The 21,669-nt window shown below is 39.9% G+C and overlaps 1 protein-coding gene across 1 annotated transcript; it reads left to right on the forward strand.

Annotated features, from left to right (window-relative positions):
- The first annotated feature begins 759 nt into the window (after positions 1–759).
- On the forward strand, positions 760–21,669 carry LOC121929029 (testicular spindle-associated protein SHCBP1L-like). Its single transcript, XM_042464351.1, has 10 exons — positions 760–930; positions 1,893–2,042; positions 4,970–5,184; positions 7,345–7,431; positions 8,710–8,928; positions 15,487–15,592; positions 18,018–18,180; positions 18,513–18,763; positions 19,900–20,022; positions 20,155–21,669. The coding sequence occupies exons 1-10, from the start codon at positions 760–762 to the stop codon at positions 20,389–20,391; spliced, it is 1,722 nt and encodes a 573-aa protein (XP_042320285.1). The 3' UTR covers positions 20,392–21,669.

Genomic DNA, 21,669 nt, shown 5'->3' on the forward strand with positions numbered 1-21,669 from the left:
TGTATACATGACACATTTATTTAAAGGTGGCAAATCTGTCGCCATTGCTGGATGTTAGTCATGCTCAAAATGGAGGACATTTGGAAATCCCTCCAATCCTGGAGGGAGGACATGTCCTGGAATAAAGGACGTCTGGTCACTCTGTCCTAACCGCAAAGGAGGACAAATGTAGGGCAACAGAGAAAGATGCAGGACATTGCCACATAAAGGCTAAAGACACTTAAAATCATGTTTCATAGCCATGCTCAAAATGGATGACATCTGGAAATCCCTCCTGGATGGAAATGGAGGACATATCCTGAAAAAGGAGGATGTCTGGGCACCCTGTCCTAAATACAAGGCAGGACAAGGCACCACAAATTATAGAACATTCCAGAAAAATGTAGGGGGATGACCCAAGGAAAGATGAAAAAACTCCTATAAATCATTTACAGGAGCGCTTCAGCTTTTATTGGGTCATTCCACTATGAGCAGGGCTTTGCATTTATAATAAACATTGGGAAATCCCTGCTGGGCAGAAGGTTGCAATGGGGGACGTGGGCTGGAAAAGGAGGAAGCTCAGCAGTTCCAGGGGTCTAAGGAGGATGGGACTATTTCCGGCTGGGTTTATATTAGCCGCGGAGGGAGACGGGGCTGATCACGGGGCGTTCTGAGGCTGTAACAGATTTCCCTGCCATTGTCCCTGGCTAAGTAGTTCCAGCTGGCTGATGAATCCCTGTAACGGATCAGAGGGGGCTCAGTTGGGTTGCAGAGGCAGCAATGGCTTCAAGCTCCCCCCAGAGCCAGCAGGAGGAAGGAGGAGGAAGAGGAGGGTCTCCTGAGGAGGAGGAGACCCATCCCCTGCCACTAAAGTTCCCTTCCTACCTGGGAGCCCTGAGTAGGAGGGAAATGGTGGAGTTGTACTGCGACTGCATCCTCCAGGGCTGCCAGGTGTGCCCCTAGTGGGAAGGAGAGGAAGTGATGCTGAGGGTGGGCAGTTGGGAGAAACAACAACGCAGCTGGGTCCCACTATAAGGGCTGGACTCCCCCATCCATGGAACCACCAAAGGCTTGAGTACCCAGCTTGATCATGGGGCCAGTTAGCTTACATACATTGCAAACAGCTCAAGGAGTGGCACTTAAATGCACCTCAGGCAAATAGCAATAGCAGCTTCATTTGTATACCGCTTCATACAGAACTAATAAGCTAATTGCCCCCACCAATCTAGGTATTCATTTTAGAGACTTCAGAAGGATGCACGCCTGAGTCACGCTTGAGCCTCTGGCTGGGATTGAACACGCTTTGTGAGTGAGTGGCTGCAGTACATTTAACCACTGTGCCACCTCTTCTGGCTTCAATTCACGATCAGGGATGCCCTCGGATGTTATTGTACCTAAATCGCTGCCTATCTAGCCGGGATGCCGCCACCCGGTGAGGCCTGACCGAGGCAGGACAGAGTGGCACTATTACTTTCTTTGATACACTATACTTCTATTGATGCAGCCTAGAATCGCATTTGGTCTTTTTAGCTGCCGCATCGCACTGTGTGCATCCAATGGGATGGCAGTTGCCAGCGGTTTGCTCATGTAACAATGAGATGGTGGGGGGGGGGGGGGAATAAAAAAATAGTATCCAGTAGCACAACTTGAAGCCACAGTGTGCAGTAATGACATGCACACTGCAGCTGCCTTGGGAGCCAGTGCTGTGGTTGGTGGGGACTTGGATCACTTTCAGAAGAGGCACCTTTTTCCTGTCTGTCTGTTTTGCCCATATGACAGTCTGAGAAGAATCAATCCTGCATTGGAGAAAAATAATACAAAATGATGTCTTGTTTTTGAAATATAACCATTTATAAAATTGAATAAAGGGAGTGATTTGGATAATGTATATGTCTCCCTTCTATTCTGTCTAGGCAGAAGATGCCAGAAGGACAATGGGTAACTATATTTTGGAAAAAATGAAGATGAAGGAAAAATGGCTTGGCATTTGGGAGACCAATCCAGACACTTTTTTTACCAGTTCTGAAGAAATCCCCGTACCAAATGTTGGTGTGCTTGTTGAGGTAGCAAAATCAATGTTTACTATTGATTTTATTACTGAAATCAGTAAATAAATATATTAATAGTTTAAAAAATATACTGCTTTTCAGTATTACTTTATTTTTTTTTTCATCAAAGCAAAAAGAAAAGAATTTGTCAAGCATCTGCCTTTTATGTATTCACTTTACAGATAAACCAAGGAAGTCACAAAAGAAGAAAATAATAAGATGTACTATGAATATTAATATCTATGTTAAAATTTATTTTAAAATATGTCTGAAAATTGTCAAAATGCATGAATATTGTGCTATTAATACAATAAATAGTTTAATTTTTAAAAAAAGTCACCGACTATGCTGGCTAGGTATAGGAGTATATGTGGATCAGTAATATTTAATGCCCACTTCAAGGTCATAGTTAACATGAAGCCCTTAAATTGAAGAAGTGCCATTTTAGCTTTCCATATGGCATTGTGTATAGGATTCAGACCAGTCCAGTCATGTGGCTTTGAATTGGAAAATTGGCCAATGTCATAAACAGAGCATAATCTCACTTAAAGGTTAGCATTTGGTTGGTGACATAAAGCAGGCATAAGTCCAGTTTTTCCTTGGAGTTTATCAGACAAGGGAAATTGGAAGTATAATCCAATGGCAATCCGAACGCAATCATGGGATTTAAGGTTATTGCATGATAGATGACCACACGCAATTTCGGGCAATGGGAAGTCAGTCCAAATGCAATCATGGGGTTTCACGTTATTGTGTGAGAGGTGATCACACGCAATTTCGGGCAATGGCAAGCTATTTCTGGGCAATGGGAAGTCAGTTCGAACGCAATTCAAATTCACGTAAATTCACTGAACTAGCAAATTCACATGAATTGGCCCCACTTTCTTTTCATTCAAAATTAAGAGAAATTCCTCCCATGTGATAAACTCACCTGTATGTGTTGGGATTTTGTTGTTGTGGTTGCAGAGGTCAGAGTCTGTACCTCCCTGCACAACCATCCAAACCTCCTGGAGACCCACCTTTTCCATACTACCTTCCTTAGTCATGACCACGTATTGGCTGGAGGCAAGTGGTAGGATGGCTGAGAACCATCTGGTATGTGACTATTGGCAGATGCCCAATGCTGAAGGTATATCTCCCTAAGTGTCCCCCAGAGGTCCGAGCAGATGGCATAGTTGTGCATCTAACTGTAAGTACATAGCCAGACCTTACTTGGTCATTCTCTACTCGCTCCTCCATGGCAATGGTGGGATCAGGCACAGGAGGACAGAGAGTGCTGTGGGAGGGAGAGAGGAGACGTATCATGGTCCCTCAGTGTCTAAGCCAAAGTGTTTATTATATTTACCTTTACTAAACAAAACCTTTAATATCTCAACATCCCAGAAGTATTAGAACTCAAATAAAGTGATTGGGAAAAAATAAAGTCATTGTGGTTTTACTATGTATCCAAACTATTTCAAAGTTTCAGGTGAAAATTATTTTCTTCACATGTGTTCACATATTATTTTCATATGTGTTGCATCCATTCATTGTTAAAAAAAATAATGTTATGAAACTATGGATTCTGTAGAAATAGAAAATTGTCAGTGGAAGATATAACATTTTTGTTTTGTTTTGAATCCACTTCTCTTTCTCTGCTCCATATCACTGACCGAATCCTGTACATCTAGCTTTCCTTGAGATACATGGACCAGTCTGGAAAAGATGAACCTCTGTCTTTTCCAGTACTTCCTTTTGTGAGATAAACTGTGGTGTTGCTTGTCCCTTGCCTGGGCAGTTTGTCTTCAGATGGAGCTCTGTCCTTTGCCGATAGAGCTGGCTGCTCTCAGCCAAAGGTCACCTTAGTCAAACAGTTTAAAACATGCCACATCCCCATGATGAATTTTCTTTCCATCTTTGATCAGAACAAGACACCTGTTGACCGCCCCCAGGGCCCCTGATGTAACTCTTCTCCCTTATTCAGCAGAGACTTTAGGAAGATCAATAATATCAGTTTTGGACTTTTTAAAAAGTGTTCAGTCACTGCTATCCTTCCCCATCCTATCTGTCTTTATTTGTAATAAAATTATTTACTTGGACTGGCTTCTTTGTTTTCACTTTCTAGCATTTGCCTGTTTACTCCTTGTCACTATTCTGTTTGAGGTTATGCTGGCAAAGTGAATCATAGCAGTAAAAAGTTAAAATAAGACTAAGGGCTGGCTAGCAAGGACTGGAACTAGGTTATACACCATCACATTCAGAGGAATCCTGCTCACTTGGACTGGATTAACCAAGAGCCAATCATAAGCACACAGAGAGAAATAGGATATGTTAATGCTAACAAAGGTCCTAAACACACTGCAGAAATAATCCAGTTTCAGACCGCTTTAACTGCCCTGGCTCAATGCTAGGGAATTATTCTGGCAACTGTAGTTTTGTGAGACATTTAGTCTTCTCTATCAGGGAGCTCGGGTACCACAATAAACTACAGTTCCCAGGATTCCCTAGCACCGAGCCAGAGCAGTTAAAATAATCTCAGATTGTGTGTTTTGGACCAAAGTGACCTATCCCATAAGAAAGATTTCTTATTCGATTTCCCTTGCTTGGTGTTTATATTGACTTAATACTATCTTTTTCTCCCTCTTGCTTTCCACTCGTTTTTTCTCTTCTTCCTATTCCTTGCAAGTCAGCCAATTTATAGAATAATTTAGAAAATGGAGCATTTCAGTTTTTATCAGTATAACAGAGCAATCCTGTGGGGGACTTAAGTTGCTGAAACAGCAGCATAACTTCTTTCATATCTTACAACCTCCCAGCCAGTGTATGTTGAATATAGTCTTATGCCATACATTGGTTTTTCATATGTATTAAGTAAAAAAATAAAATTTCTGAATATACCGACAAACACACATTTTTTTATTTCTCTTTACATAATAATAGTTTATTTCTTTATTACATTTTAGGTTACTTGCAAAGTGTTCGAGTATTTCTGTCCTAACAGGAAGGTTTCTGTCTCTATTGCTGAGCCTTTCTCCTCCAATATTGCCAATATTCCAAGAGCTTTCATTGATAATTTTCTGGAAAAAAAGGATCATTATGTGCCTCTTTCGGAAATCTATCCTGTTCAGGGGCAAGATAGTGCCGTGTCTGACATAGCCAAGGCTTTGGAAATTGTGAGGTATGCTTTTTCTTCAATGTGGTATTCAACAGGGTAGTAAATATCAAGGACGTGCCAAAATAGAAACAATGCAGATACATAACCAAATGTAATAATGATTTTAATTAAGGGCCAAAATATTACAAGGGAACTGAAAAGTCAGTTAATGCACTTCGGGACGAATATTAGCCCAGGAGGAGGGCATATGTCTTCATAGTTCCTGCCATGTCTAGTTTAAATAAATCCCAGGTAAAAAGTGATGTGAAAGATCTCTGCTTGAAGCCTTGGAGATCTGTTTCCAGTCCAAGATGCAGAATTCACTGGGATAGATAACTACATGATCTGACTTCATAAAAGGCTACTTCCTCCGTTCATTCTAAGGTTACAGAGCCCTAAAGTATTAAAACCCTAACAACTCATGTGATGGTTAGTTAACATCTGATCACCTTCCAGTACCACACATTTTAAATCATTATTTGATAGTTTCTGGGCAATGAAAAAATGCTAGTAGTTGCAAAGGTCCAAGAAAAAATGTACTATTTAGACTTGGAAGTTATGGAAGTTCAGTCAATATGTACAGTCTTTAAACTAATCTCCATATTTACAACAGAGGTGGGGATCGTGGTTTCCCAGATGTTGTTGGTAACTCCTGGTTTTCCTCACTATTGGTTGTGTTGGCTGGAGCTGACAATAGATGCCATCCAGCAACTTCCAGAACATTGAGAGATTCCTAATGCTGGTTTACAAGAGAGATAATAATAATAATCCTATTATTATGTTTATTTTAGCCAAGCAACAAAACCAATAATTTTTAAAAATTCTCTTTGATCCCACCATTTTGGAGAAGCTGAAAAGCACAAAAAAGCACAAATACCAACTAATGTTTTATTTGTTCTGTACTAGCTGATCAGCAAAATGGTCTCTCTTCATCATAATACAAATGTCCTAGCTTCTTTATTGTCCATTGTCATTTCATGTTATTTTCTGTTTGGTTCAGTCCATGTAAAAGTGCTCAGGCTGCCCAGATATTGTGGGACTTCAATTCCCATCAGTTCCTGTGCAGAGGATGATGGGATTAGCTTGTTGTTGTGTGCCTTCAAATCATTTCCAACTGATGGTGATCCTAAGGTGAATCTATAATGGGGTTTTCTTGGAAATAATTCCAGAGAGGTTTTACCTTTGCCGTCCTCTGAGGCTAAGCGAGTGTGGCTTGCCCATGATCATTCAGTGGCTTCCCCTGGCTGAACGGGGATTTGAACGCAGGGCTCCAGAGTTGTAGTCCAGTGCTCCAACCATAGCATCACTCTGGCTCTCTGAGGGAATAAGTGCTTCATCATGGCCTTGGGCACGTCATATGCTCTCAGCCTCAGGAAAAGGCAATGGCAACCTCTGCTGAAGAAATCTTGCCAAGAAAACCTTATCATAGGATCGCCTTAGAGTCACCATAGGTCAGAAACAACACATACACAATACATCTGGAAGGCCACAGGTTCATTAGAACAGTTGTCTAGAAACTAAATGTTCTCTGAGTGTTTTCTAACCTGCTGTGCTCACAGTCTCTTGGGAGTTGGTGCCATCAGTCAGTGGAACAGCTAAACATTTAGAAGCACTTGCTGCAGCTAGAAATGGGGAGACACCTGCAGAGATCACTGACTGTCTTAGAAGGGTTTATTTAACATGGCAGAAATAGTGGAAAATAATTACGGTACTTAGAATATTTCAACTTGATGGCTTCAGTATATTTAACCACACTACTACACTGCTACTACTAGACATCTGCTACAGCAAATCAAAGCAAAATGCAAATACAAACAAAAGAATACAAGATATTTTAGCTGGCACAGATCTTGCAGAAACTGCTCACAAAAGGATGGTTTAGTAGAGGAATAGTGAAGAAATAATATCCTATATCTAGGACAGCATGACTGAGAAGTTAAAAGATTTTAAAAATGAAAGCAGCCAATGCAAAAGCATTCTTCTAGACTGTATTGTACAGAAGTACTTATAGAACATGTTTGTGAAGTTTTATACAGTATTCCCTTTCCCTTTTCCTCGCTTTTTTCTCTCCTACTAAGTTCTAAGTATCTTAACAATTAATGTTTCTAAACTATGTTACAGTATAATATACTTTGATACTTTGAAGTAACAGATCAAGGTCATGTTATTGTGCATCTCATTTAGGTTTTTCTATGACTTCCTTTGGAGAGAATGGGATGATGATGAAAATAGTGAAACTTATGCTGCACGGATAGAAGAGAGAATTAAGATGTAAGTATCTTTGTCAGACCTTGTTTTCATAAAAAGTAGAGGAAATGCAACTCCTTTAGTAATATTTGTCCAACAAAAGAATAGGGATTTTAAAAAGTCACCAAATGACCACTTTATTAATTTGAATATTAACATGTTATGACGGCTGGGCTAGAAGCCTCCTCCCTGATATTCTGATATCATATATAATAGAGGGATGTCCTATCATGTGAAAACTTCCTTTTTCACTTTGAAGTGGTGCAGTTCAAAGCCAGAATTATCACCTCATAGACATGTGAAGATCTGGGAGGAAGAGCTGAAAAATGTGGAGGGAGGGTTCTTCCTGAAGCATTTTTTAACTGGAAAAGTTGGAAACATTGGATTAGAACCTTTTGTTTTAGAATTATGAATAAATATTTAAGACCTAGTTTTCACATATTTACTGCCCTAAATCACTTAAAACTAAGTAAGAACATTATTTATCTGAGATTTTATGTACCATATAGATGGCTACAGTTCCTAGCCAAAGGGCCGAAGCACGTGGCCCACTTCCAAAGGGCTGTAGCCACAGTCCAAAGCAGTCCGCTGGCAGGAGCAAATTTAATCCGCTCCTAAAGGTTACGGCTCTTGCCCCATAAACACAGCCTAAATGCGGTTTGCAGCCACTTTGGGGGGGTGTAGATGACACACACACACACACACACCAAATCAGGTGGAAGACACACAGAGGTCATGCTTTATTTGGCCCATGCATTTCAGAGCTAGATTTCTTTTTCTTGTTTGTTTTTTTATGGTTGTGTTAACGTTTGTGTGACGATATGAGGAACCAGTAGAAATAACTATTTCCCTTTGTTTGCAAATGCTGACAATTTCTTCTCTTTTTATTGGAGGTTCTTTCCTTGCTTCTCATAAACTAGCAAAACCAAAGAGTATCTTTGTAGTTCAGGACCTTGTAAGCTCCATGTGTAACAACAACAAAAAATAAAAAAAAATGTAAAAATGTAAATTCAGTTGGTAATTTTTTTACTTTTATATCTACCAAGTTATGTGTAGTGTTTTATATTTTAAAGTATATCGATCATATATACTTTATACTCTAAAGTTTCAGTTTATAAAAAATGTTAACTCTGTATTCCCTCCCCCCTATTTTGCCCCCTGAAATTGCTTCCTCCCATAGTTTTTAAATTGCCATATATCTTACATTTATACCATCTCATCTACAATTTGTGGGAATGGAAACTCAATTTTCTTGTATAAAGTTTCAAAAGGAGAGGTTCTCATTTTCTTAACTCTTCATAGCTGGTGTGATATCAACAATGGGAGTATTCCTGCTCCATTTGCTCATCGGTTTAGAAGAAATCTGGAAAAATGCAAGAGCAAGCATTTTGAAATGATTTATTACCCAAATCATATTGAGGAAGTCCCCACGCGAGAAGAAAACATTGAATATTTTAAAAAATATTTTGAAGTAAGAATGTTACGTGGATTATTAAAAATATGGGAAGACTTACGTCTAAGGTAATTTCATTTGTCGTATGGTTTTTTTTAAAGAAAATAACAATGGTTTTTTAAAGTAAAACAATAATGGCTGCTTTTCAGTTATTGGCTTTTAATGTCTGTCATCTTGTTTATTAATTATAAATATAGGCAGCTTGGTACTAAATTACACAACAGTCCTTACATAGTTGACAAGGGCAATGCCACAGTAATCATGGACACAGAACAATACAAACAAAAATGGATCCTACAATATACAAAAAACAAGACCCAACCAGCAAGATCACCAAAAAACAAAACAAAACAAAACAAAACAAAAACTGAACACCCTGATCAAAAACCCCTCAATTCAGCCATCCACAAGACAAAGTTTGTGCAAATCTGAGGCTCTCCCACCAAGACTCTATGGACTTTCCAAGATCCACAAGGATTCCATTCCACTCCGACCCATAGTGAGTGTCAATGGATCCCCCACATATGACTTAGCCAAGTTTCTGGCCACACAATTACAAACCCATATAGGGCATACCCCCACTACATCAAGGACACGGCTCATTTCATGGGAAAAATCAATAACCTTGAACTAAAACCTGGAGATATACTAATCAGCTTCGATGTGGTCTCCTTGTTCACCAAAGTCCCAATAACAGACACCATGGCGGGTTACAGATCGCCATTAAAGTACGCGCAGAGCGCATACTAGGGTTAGGAAGGGGTGGTGCTTTCGCACCCCCTAACCCTAGTACGCACTCTGCGTGCACAAAATGGCGACGGCTGTTCCACACGGCCGCCACCATTAATACGTCACGGCTGCGCCGCCTCCAAATGAGGTGGCGTGGTTGTGACGTATTGAGGCCGCACCGTGGCGCATAGTGCGCCCTTTGTGCGACCCCGGAAGGAGCTCCGTTCCGGAGCTCCTTCCTGCTTTGCGTCGCTGGGCGCAACCTTCAGACGGTTGCGCCCAGCGACGCAAGGGAGAAATTGGCCAAGTGGCCCCTTTCTCCTCCTCCCTGCTGCCGCAGGGTGTCATTGGGGCTTGAAGCCCCGAGGACACCCCTTTCCAGGCCGCAGGGAAGTGGCCTTTTGCAGCTTCCTCGTGGCCTGGAAAGCGGCAGATCGGGGCCTCGGAGGCTGCCGTTGTGGCAGCTGAGGCCCCGATACACCAGGGAAAGCAGCGCCTACAGGCCGCCCCAAAGGGGCAGTCTGTAATGCGCCAATGATCACCAATTAGCAGACACTAATCCTCTTTTGCATCTCCTCCTACCCTGAGGAGTCCATCAACAACAGAAGAATACGCAGATTAACATGGGAATCACTCTTCCCTACCCAGGGTCGCACAGTATATATATACCCACTCTCTTCCAGGTTATCATTCTCTGAAGATGCCAGCCACAGATGCTGTCCAAACATCAGGAAGAAACTCTTCTAGAACATGGCCTCTTAGCCAGAAAAACTCATTAAAAACAATGGATGCCGTCCATGAAAGCCTCACAGTAACTGGTTCAGAGCCCTATATTCTTGAGTAACTGTAGTATGTGTTCTTGTGATGCTAATAAGATTCATCCAATTGTTTTAGATTTGTAGTACATTGCTGATATTCTTAGAAAGGTAGTTCCATAACCATTGGTTGAACACATTTTTTCCATGCACCCTTATGCTTTAATCCCAAGCATCTCCAGTTGATGGATCTGAAATAGGGGAGCTGGGAGCCTCCCTCCTGCAATCAGAGGCCTCCTAGTCTGAATCTGTGCTGCAGAAATAATTCAGTTTAATATTGCTTTAACTGCCACAACTCCATCCTATGGAATCCTGGGATTTGTAGCATCCCAGGGTTTTCTAGTTTTTGTTGTGGCATCAGAGATATAATGAAGAAGGCTAAATAGCTAAAAAAAACCCTACAAACCCTGAAATTACACATCATCGAGCCATGGCAATGAAAGTGATATCAAACTGCATTATTTCTGCCGTGTAGATTCAGCTCTAGCAGCATATTACGGCCAATGAAAAGCAGTTTGAGCTCACTATTTCTATATGTTTTTTTCTTCTGCTTTTGTACATATATTCCAGGATAATATATAGAAGGATCATACTGGTAAAATAAATTTCACTTTAAACAAAAAATGTATTAAAATGTATTTAAAGTAATTTCTGCCCAGAATATGGATTACAAATAAACATACCTGAAAAAGCAAGCTTCCATGATAATTCTGAAGTTTCTTGTGGCATAAAAGATGCCACACTGAGGTTTAGTCAGGCATGTTCATCATTTACTGCAAGTTATTTTGATTCCATGAACTGTTAGGTTCTTTTGTCTCTATTTAATATTATATTACTAGATTTAGATAATTAAATGTTTGTTGGTTTTATGTGCCTTCAAGTCATTTCCCTTTGTATGCCTTTTATGTCATGACCCTAAGGCCATGGAGGGCGACTTAAATGGTGAAAGGTCAGGAAACCATGCCCTATGAGGAACAACTTAGGGAGCTGGGGATGTTTAGCCTGGAGAAGAGAAGGTTAAGAGGTGATATGATAGCCCTGTTTAAATACTTGAAGGGATGTCATATTGAGGAATCATCTAGTTTGTTTTCTGCTGCTCCAGAGATTAGGACCCAGAACAATGGATGCAAACTACAGGAAGAGAGATTCCACCTCAACATTAGGAGGAACCTCCTGACAGTAAGGGCTGTTGACAGTAGATCACACTTCCTCAGAGTGTAGTGGAGTCTCCTCCTTTGGAGGTCTTTTAACAGAGGCTGGATGGACATCTGTTGGGTGTGCTTTGATTGAGAGTTCCTGCATGGCAGAGTGTTGGACTGGATGGCCCTTTTGGTTTCTTCCAACTCTATGATTCTATGAGTTTTCTTGGAAAGATTTGTTCAGAGATGGTTTGCCTTTGCCTTCCCCTGAGGCTGAGAGCCTGTGACTTGGCCAGGGTCACCCAGGGGCTGAGACAGGAATCGAACCTTGTTCTCCAGAGTCGTAGTACTATACTCAAACCACTACACCAAATTAAAATGACTGGAATCCTGTAGGTCACAAACATGCATGTAACTAAGGCATCTGATAGTCCTGATGTGTAACCTATACTCAGGAGAAGAGACTGCTTTCAGAACAGAATACAGAAAAACAGAGTGGTTCTCAATCAGCAAAGGGATAATTTGCATACTATCACCCTATTTATTCAACTTGTATGCAGAAAATATTGTTCACACAGCAGACTTAGAGTAAGAAACAGCAGAAGTGAATATCAGGAGAAGGAATATTAACAATCTAAGATATGCAGACAACACAATACTACTAACAGAAACCAGCAAGTACCTGAACAATTACTGAAGAAGGTTAAGGAGGAAAGAGCCAAGCCTAATGCTGAACATTAAGAAAAGTAAAATAATGATCACAGAAGAGCTACAATTTGGACAACTGGAAAATCAAAATAATCAAAGAGTTCCCATACTTTGGACCAAACATAGACCACAACAGAAACTACAGTCAAAAAATCAGAAGACGATTAAGAATGGGAAAGGGCAGCTATGAAAGAACTAGACAAGATCCTAAAGTGCAAAGATATAATTCTGAACACTAAAGTGAGGATTGTTTGAGCCATTGCATTCCCCACCTCCATGTACGGATGTGAGCGCTGGACAGTGGAAAAAGCAGATAGTAAGAAAACCCATTTGAGATGAGGTGCTGGAGAAGATACCATGGGTGGCCAAAAAGCCCAAACTCCCTGGAAGCCAGGATGACTGAACTGAGACTGTTGTATTTTGGCCTCATTATGGGAAGGCATGAATCATTAGAAAAGACAATCATGCTGGAAAGGCAGAGGACAGTAGAAAGAGAGGAGGACCACATGGCAGATATGTCTTTAACCTGAGGAGTGTCTTTTTTGGTTATGTATCCAACACCTAATTCCATAGAGATCACAATCAAAATCAGGCAACACATCACATTCGGCTCCAGTAGATAATAAAGATGTTAGATATCTTTCGCAGGAAATTCTACTCTTCAGCAGCACTGACTGTGAGAGTGGAAAATTTACAGACTGAATTTAAGCTTATCCAAGTTTCCTATGGGATAAAATGTTCTCTTTTATTCCCCACTTGCCAGGCAAGCGTAGAGAAGCAGCACTGCAGTTTCATCAGGAGGCACATCCATTCGCCACACAACAAATACAGTCTGCTCATCATACTGGAGATTGTGCAGCTAAAGTAATGTCTGGTGCAATAGCTCTGAGAAGATATGCTTGGCTGAGATCAACTGGCCTATTAGAAGACACATAGTGGAAAGTAAAGGATCTGCCTTCCATTTAATGGTGATTGTGTCTATAATAGCAAGACTGATGAATCTTTCAATCACCTCTGAAAGGCAAGTCTAACTGGGGGAAAAACCCCCATGGGATTTGGAACCAAGAAGCAACAGGACCACCCTTACATATCTCAGAGGTAATGACTATCATCTACATATTGCAGATCAAAGTCACCTTCTGGTTTGTGTTTTATAATATCACAACAAAAATATTTTCCCACAAAGACATCAATACAAGCTACAATGTTTTCAACCATTGTTATCTAAGATTCATACACATTTTCCAAATCGCAAGTATTCCAGTCATTGGCATATTCTGTGATACTGCTCCATCCATGCCTTTGAAAGAAGAGATTTCTGCTCTGTTACAGAAAAGTGCCTTAGGAAAACTGCCAGCTCACGGCATGAATGATGGATATTTATCATGGTATTTCACGCTCCCAAAGGGAGATGAAGGTCTTCGTCCAATCATGGATGTACATGGCATTAACAGATACATACTACCACACAAGTTCAAAATGGTGACACTTCATTCTATTCTATCATTCCTTAGAAAGGGGGATTGGGTTGAATCCATAGACCTACAGAATGCCTACTTCCATATAGGAATCAAACCACAACATCGGAAGTACGTTCATTTTACAAGAGAGAGTGGGGTGGGACTTACACCAGCACAAGGTTCTCCTAGTCAGTCTTTCCATGGCTCTAAGGGTGTTCACCAAATGTATGGTAGTGGTGATCTCTTTTCTAAGAACTCAAAATGTGCAGATTTACCCATATTTAGACATTGGCACCCTATTCTATGATCCGTAGGTGCCTCTTTCTTCCCTAAAAACTTGGGATTCTGGCACTTCTTGTTCTATATATGGTGAACATCTTTATTGCAGAATGTTTCGCATCACTTTGCATGCACGGGAAAATAGTAGGATGGTCCTGTGGTTACTATAATTCTTGTTGTCCCCTTTTTTGAGAATTGGAATGTATACTGAGCATTTTCAATCTGGGGGCCATTGTTATGTTTTCCACATTTGTTGTCCGATTGTAGTTAAGGCTAGAGTGGATTCTGTCTCTATGAACCAAAGCAGTTCCGTTGGTGTGCCATTTGTTCATGGTGATTTATTTCTGAGTACAGCCTATACTTCACTTTTTAAAGTCGGGGGTTTGTCTTGTATGTTTCTTCTTTAAATGTCTCTGTCATTCTTTCATCTCTTTTATATAGTTCTTCACTGTATTGTTCCCATCTTCTTTATAGTTCTATTTGATCATGCAATATGTTCCCGTTGTCTCGTCGTAAACCATCCCACTCTTGGTTTAAATTTCCCTTTGATCTCTTGTGGAAGAAGTCTCTTGTTCTCCTTTGTTTCTGCTTCTAATTCTCTGCCTTGATTATTATAGTAATTGTTTTAATCTCTGCACACAAGTTGTTGAAAAGTTGCATTCAGGGTTTTTGGCTCTATTTCTGCCACCTTTTTTTGTTTTGTCTTCTATCCTTGACTGTTTGAAATGTTTCATCTACAATCCATTGAGTTTTACCTGTATCTTTCTTTATGGTTACAGATAGTGTCTTTCTGCACTCCTCCCTGACAATATACCTGGCTTAATTCCAAAGTTCCTCCGGTTCTCAATTAACCAGGATTAGTCGTGCACATCTATTTTTCACTTTGTCTTTTAAGTTCTATGAGGATGCTCTACAAATTTTCTTCTGGCATGCTGGTTGGTTTAGCATTCTTCTTTAGTTTCATTCTCACTTTTGATATTAGTAGTTCATAGTCTTGGCAGTCATCTGCTCCAGGACATATTAGGCTCTATCTTCAATGAATTCAGTTTTCCTTGTGGTTGTAAAAATGCTATTTAAAAACTATGTCCCATCATTCTTTACATGACCATGACTTTTCTTAATATTGTTTAAAAGTTAAATAGTTCATTGATTTTTTTCCCTCTAAAGAAATCAGAAATCAAAAGTCATGATTGAAAGCATGGATTTCTGAGGACTACAGTGCATAGTTTCAGCTGTAAATTAATTGTCTGGCAAAAAGCAAAAACACTGAACACTTCGTATTTTGTTTGCTCTGAATTGAAAAGGGTTTCTAGGGCCAGACATTCCTGGCATGTTCATTTTGCATAGTGATATTGTTCAGGCCTAAATATCTGCATTTGTTTAAATCTGAGGGGAAAATAGAGTGGTATGTGTACTGGAGGCTAGCTTGCTTAACACACATCCACAGAATGCTTTATTTAAAATAACTGAAGTTTACAGTTCAATTTCAATTTCAGGGTTCATGGACCTCTTTTCCGAAGAATACTGAAACGAAGGAAAGGATACAGAGAAGACAGAAAACCTATAACGTATATTGTTGCAAAAACAGTGACAGTGGAAATGGTAAGGAAATGTTCATTTCCAGAAATGTTCAAATGGCTAATTCCGCCCTACTTTGTTCCCCCCTGCTGCTGCTGCTTGTTTTCATTTCTATCTCTTCTCTCCTTTCCAACCTGCCCCCGATGCTTTTCAACATTTATATGAAGCCACTGGGAGAGGTCATCCAGAGGAATGGGGCAGGGTGTTATCAGTACATATATTTCTCCATGTCTCAGTCTTCAGCTTTGACTTCAGATGGAGTCTCTCCTCTCAATTTTCTTAGAGCGGTAATGGATTGGATGAGGGAAAACAAATTGAAGCTGAATCCAGACAAAACGGAGGTACTTACGGTAGCGGCTCCGAAACCAGGTATCGGGATACAACCTCCAGTCCTAGAAGGGGTCACTCTCTTCTCTAAGGACTGTGTTTGCAGTCTGGGGGTGCTCCTAGACTCGTCGTTTCACATGACAAATCAGGTGAATGCGACAGTCAGGAGTGCCCATTATCAGCTTCAACTGATATGCCAGCTGTTCTCTTTCCTGGAAGTCAGGGACCTTGAGACTGTAGTACATGCGCTGGTAACCTCACGCCTTGACTTCTGCAATGCACTCTACATGAGCCTACCCCCATGCTTTGTCCGGAAACATCAAATAGTTCAGAACATGGCAGCGAGATTTGTCTCTGGTACATCCAGAAGAGACCATATAACACCGATCTCAAGATCACTCCAGTTTCAGGGCCCAGTACAAGGTATTGGTTATTACGTTTAAAGCCCTAAATGGCTTGAGTCCAACCTATCTTCGGGACCGCCTCCTTCCATATAATCCTCCCCGCACACATAGATCCTCGTGGAAAAATTTGTTCCAGCCCTGTCTACGACCTCCCAGAGAACCTTTTCAGCTACTGCGCCCGGCTTGTGGAATGGACTGCCAGACGAGATTCGTCCTATCACCACCCTAAACAGCTTTTTAAAAGCTATGAAGACAGATCTCTTCTGACAGGTCTTTCCTGAATAGTTCCCTCACCACAACCTATTGTATTGTTTTTAAGTATGCTTTATGTTTTAATTCTACATTGTTTAATTGTATTTCAAGGGGGGGGGGATTGAGGGTTTGGACTGTATATTTTTAATCTTTGCAAGCCGCCCCGATTGCATTTTGTAGAGAGATGGGATATTATTATTATTATTATTATTATTATTATTATTATTATTATTATTCCACAAGTTATATTGTGTCTCACTTTGCTGAGGAAGGGGAGAGGTGTAAATAACACAAAGGACAACCAATTGGCAAGAAAAAGGCCACAACTTTATTGAATACAGCAACAAGTGAAAAGAGGTTTGGCCTGAAAGCATGAGGTCTGGATCTGACATCCACCAACCCGAGTTGGTTGATGAACCGAAATGCCTGGTCACGCCCGGGCTTTGGGATGACAGAGGGGTAACCGGCCTAAAGTGTGCTTGCCACTTAATGAGCCCATTATGCACATATGCACAGCTTCGCCCCATGTAACCGGGGAATGCTGCATCGATGTCGCCCCTGCACTGTCAACATCGCTAACCTGCAGCATCCCCGAGTCTCAATGGGACTCCCGATCCGGTGCTCTGCAGCACAGGAAACCACGCCCAGAAGATCCGAGACCTATGCTGCCACCACAAAAGGCAAGGTCCCCAGGGCCCGCCTTCCTCCAACCCTCACCCAACGAGGCCCTTAAAAATGGGTGTCCCTGGACTCCCCACCCCTGAGTTCTTGGCAAATGTCCTTTTGTGGGCGGATGTATCTTGCGAAAGCCTTGGATTTCCATCTGCCCATCCGCTTGATGGCATCAACAGGCAATCCGCATTGAGCCACCATCATCACAGCTGTGATGTGAAAAGAGTGGCTGCCGAAGTCTTTGGCGGGGAGCCACGCCCTGTGCAGGGCCATACGCAGCACCACCACAAGCTGGAACCTGGTGGCCAGTGTGCCATCACTGCGGATGAAGAGGGTCCCCTTTTTATTAGGGTGGGTCGCCAAGAATTTTCTAAGAGTCCATACGGGACACAGCAGCAGAATTGTTCTCACAGCAGACTCAGTCAATGTCTGCTCTTGGGGGGGGGGACTTTGGTTTTGGGTGCCGTAGTAAAGCTAAGGATGAATATGACTTGTTTTCTATCCCAGCACATTTAGACAGAAGCATCTTTTTATTTTATTTTAATTTGCTCTGTTAAACTGATACTTTAAAATGCTGGCAAAGGAGATGAAGATGAGTATTTTGGTGTTCATAAGATATTTTGTTATTGCAGTCAGTAATTTCAGAATGTCTCTATTCCTGACTGTAGTATTTATAATTAAATTGGATTTATTTTTGAAATAATTCCTCATTTCTGATTTATAAATGGAGTTGTAACAGTTACAGCAATTTGATGTTGACTTAATTCCCCCTTTTCACATTCTCTCTCATACAGTATGTCCAGGTTAAAGACTTCTCTTCCAATGCATTTATTGAACAATGTGATAACTTAAACTCAGCTTTGGACAGTTGTTACAGTGGAGATCATATCCTTATCTTCCCTGGAGAATATAAGGCAGCAAGACTTTCAATGTTAACTGAAGATATTATTATTAAAGGTCATTGGGATATTTTTTCTTTCTTTTGTGTTTACAATTACCAGATTAGAAGCAGCTGCTATGATTTTTAATGTACAGATGATTAAGAAAACCTAAAGAAAATGTAACAGATGGAAAGCTGATTAAAACACGAACCATTTAAAGTTTTCTGTCAAGGCAGTTCTTGTTTTTATCTGTTGGAGAGACATCATGTACATGATACATAATATACATAGTACAGGTGAAGCAATTGTGGCAATGGGCAGCAATGCTCAATCATTTGAAATAACAAAGAATCACTTTAAAAGGAGTGAGTCCTAGTATTAATAACTAAAATATCCTATTTTGTTTAGGAGCTGGAAGACCAGAGGAAATTATAATTACTTCAGAGCTTCATCATGAGAGCTTTGTAGTATCCAGGGCCCAAAATGTGAAATTAACGAATATTACCTTAATACAACAAGGGACTCTTGACGGTATTGTAGTCGTAGAATCTGGACACACAGCTTTGGAGAATTGTGTACTGAAGTGTCAAGGAACTGGCATCTGTGTATTTGCTGGAGCTTCTTTGACAGTTATAAACAGCGAGATTACTGGAGCTGAGGTACTCTTTCAGTGCAGCATATGATGCAATATGTATGTGTGAGTATAAAACGTTTGCATAAAACAGGGAGTATACTTACAAAAAATATGGATTGTTCAGAATTTAGTTCTATTTAATTCCAGATATGTGTATATACTTTTATTGGAAGGGGGAAATTCATGTTGCAATAATTTGACTACACAGAGATGCTTTACAAATTTCTAGGCTTTCTAAAATTGTGTAACATATTTTAGTAAAAGACCACCCTAAATATGAGGAGGCCTCCCTATTAAATGCCGGATGACTACTAAAGGAGATTTTAACAGAAGTTTTCTTTCCCTGATTTGGCTTGTATATGTTTTCAATTGGACTGATCATTCTCTTTCCTATCTCTAATCAAAGTCTGTGTCACTCCACTGGTTTTCTATCATAGCACTCCCTATTTGAGTTCTGCCTCTCAGTTTTCCAACTTGGGTTGCATCCACACTGCAGAAATAATCCAGTCTGACCCCTCTTTAACTGTCAAGGCTCAATGCTATGGAATTCTGGGAATTGTAGTTTTGTGAGACACTTAACCTTTTCTGTCAGCACTAGTGCCACAATAAATTAGTTTCCAGAATTCCATTATATTGAGTAATGGCAAATAAAGCGGTGCCAATTTATATTATTTCTACAGTGCTGATACAGCCTCACAGAAGGGAGAAAATACATCTTTAATTCTATTAAATATAAAATTTTAAATGGGAAAGTTCTCTAAAGTGTATTTTCAGATAACAGCCATTCTGTGGTCCAAAACATGCTGCAGAAATAATCTACTTTGAGACTGCTTTGACTGCCCTGGCTCAGTGCTAGGGAATCCTGGGAATTGTACTTTATTTTGACTCCAGAGCTCTCTGATAGAGAAGGCTAAATGTATCAGAAAAGTGGTTTCTAGAATTTCCTAGCATTCAGCCAGGGCACTTAAAGCAGTCTCAAACTGTATTAGTTCTGCAATGTTTTGGACCCATATGCCTCAAAAAAGCTCTTCTCTAAATTCATAACCATAGTGCCAGATGCTGCTTATCAGTTTTTTTTATTCTGCAGTGAACAGTTATTCTTGTCAGTCACAATACCATTAAACTAAGTGAGGGATTTTGTTTTTTGCTTTTTGCATTCAGGGTGCTGGAATTGAGTTATATCCAGGAAGCACAGCGATTTTGGAGGGTAATAACATTCACCACTGCAATAACTTTAGAACCTGTGACCCCTCCGGCGGTAATCTTGGTGGCATTAATATTAAGGTAAATCATTGTGGAATGCCACTCTTAATAATGTTTTGGAAAAGAAGTAGAAGCAGTGGAAAGTAAAGCTGAATAAATTGACTAAACTGCAAAAGAGAAGTGTTCATAAACAAAATTTTGATTCCTTAACAGGTCCTTCCACTTCCTAAACTAAGGATGAAAAACAATCATATTCACAGTAACAATGGCTATGGAGTGACTATTATGAAGCCTTGTGAAGAGTTTTCTGCGACAACGGAAGGAACAGTGGCATGTGCTGCAGCAGGAGATGGAGAAGAGTCTCTTTCCAAATTAATGCAGGAGCTGAGCCTTGACATGAGCACTAATATACTAGAAGAGAACGCTAAAGCCATCACCATCATTAACTAAAGTTGCAGGTTGCACATGATTTCTGAAGTTTGCTTTGATATATTTGGAAAACCTACTTCATTAAAAGACACTACTAATGTTTATTGCTTTATTAGAACACTAATGAATAAGAATAATTATATGTAATTTCGTTTAACTAACCTCTCAAGATGTGGGTGTAATATAGATAAAAAGGAGAGAAAACATGAAAGGGTCAAAAATTTCTTTCAGGATAGATTACCTTTTATGAATGCTGGAAACTGAATTAGAAAATAAACTTGGCAAAATATTATTTTATTTAATAATATGGGTTCACCTTTGCTCAAGCTTGGAAGAAGAAAGATATACCTAGAAAAGAGGATTAAATGCTAAAACTTTATGATATGATAAAAGCAAACAAACTAACCCAATGTTTGAGAGTCAATACACTAGACAAATTTGACAAGGATTGAGGAAACGTACTGAATTTTTGAGAGAGCAATGGGGAGAAAAAGCAGTCATAGGATTGACGTAGAGTATAGATATACGTTACAGAATATATATATATAACAGAGAGTAAGCATAAAAATTTAATTAGTTAGGGTTTAATGGGATTATAGTACTGTTAAGAGAAAGATAGTAAGAAAATATAATAACTGGGTCTATGGTATTAAATCTAGGAAGTAAAAGAAAGTCACTTCATATAACAAATGCAAGATCAAATCGACAGTGAAGAAGTTTTCAGGAGAGAATGGAAAGACAGTTTGTCAAGAAGTCGGTTTAGATTGAATGTTAATAATAACCAGGTAAATAGTTACAGTAATTTGATAGGTATGGGAAAGAAATAAGAGGGTAAAAAAGTTAAAGATGGAAAGGGCATGTAGGAGATATGTGCAAGTAAAATGAGGAAGGAAAGAAATGAAGTGAGAGAGAAGAAGTATGAGATTTAAGGATGAAAAGGGGAGTAGTGAAGAAGGGAGGGAGAAGTGAGGTTAGATGGGAGGATTATGGGAAGAGATTGAGGATAACAGGGAGAAAGGAAGTGGAAATGGAAATGTATGGAAGGGCTTTGGGGTAGAGGAGACTGTGAACCTTCCATTAACAGAAAAGTAAATGTAGTAACAAATGTTTTAATGTATGTGTAATGTATGTGATTTTATTGTATGTGTAGATAGGGAAATTAATAAAACTTTACTAAAAAAATATTTCAGGATAAGAATGTACCAACTAAGAGTAAGTGGAAGTACATTCCTTTGCACTTTGGTTTTTTTAAATTTTATCTATCAAAAATGCAATAAATAATGTATTATATAAAAAAGA

The sequence above is a fragment of the Sceloporus undulatus genome, chromosome 4, assembly GCF_019175285.1.
Source record: "Sceloporus undulatus isolate JIND9_A2432 ecotype Alabama chromosome 4, SceUnd_v1.1, whole genome shotgun sequence".
NCBI lineage: Eukaryota > Metazoa > Chordata > Lepidosauria > Squamata > Phrynosomatidae > Sceloporus > Sceloporus undulatus.

Bases quoted from the DNA above. Each gene is read 5' to 3' on its own strand.
- LOC121929029 (XM_042464351.1), top strand. From the start codon at position 760: ATGGCTTCAAGCTCCCCCCAGAGCCAGCAGGAGGAAGGAGGAGGAAGA. The intron at 5,185-7,344 runs GTATGCTTTTTC...CATCTCATTTAG, and splicing joins AAGGCTTTGGAAATTGTGAG to GTTTTTCTATGACTTCCTTT. The intron at 20,023-20,154 runs GTAAATCATTGT...ATTCCTTAACAG, and splicing joins TTGGTGGCATTAATATTAAG to GTCCTTCCACTTCCTAAACT.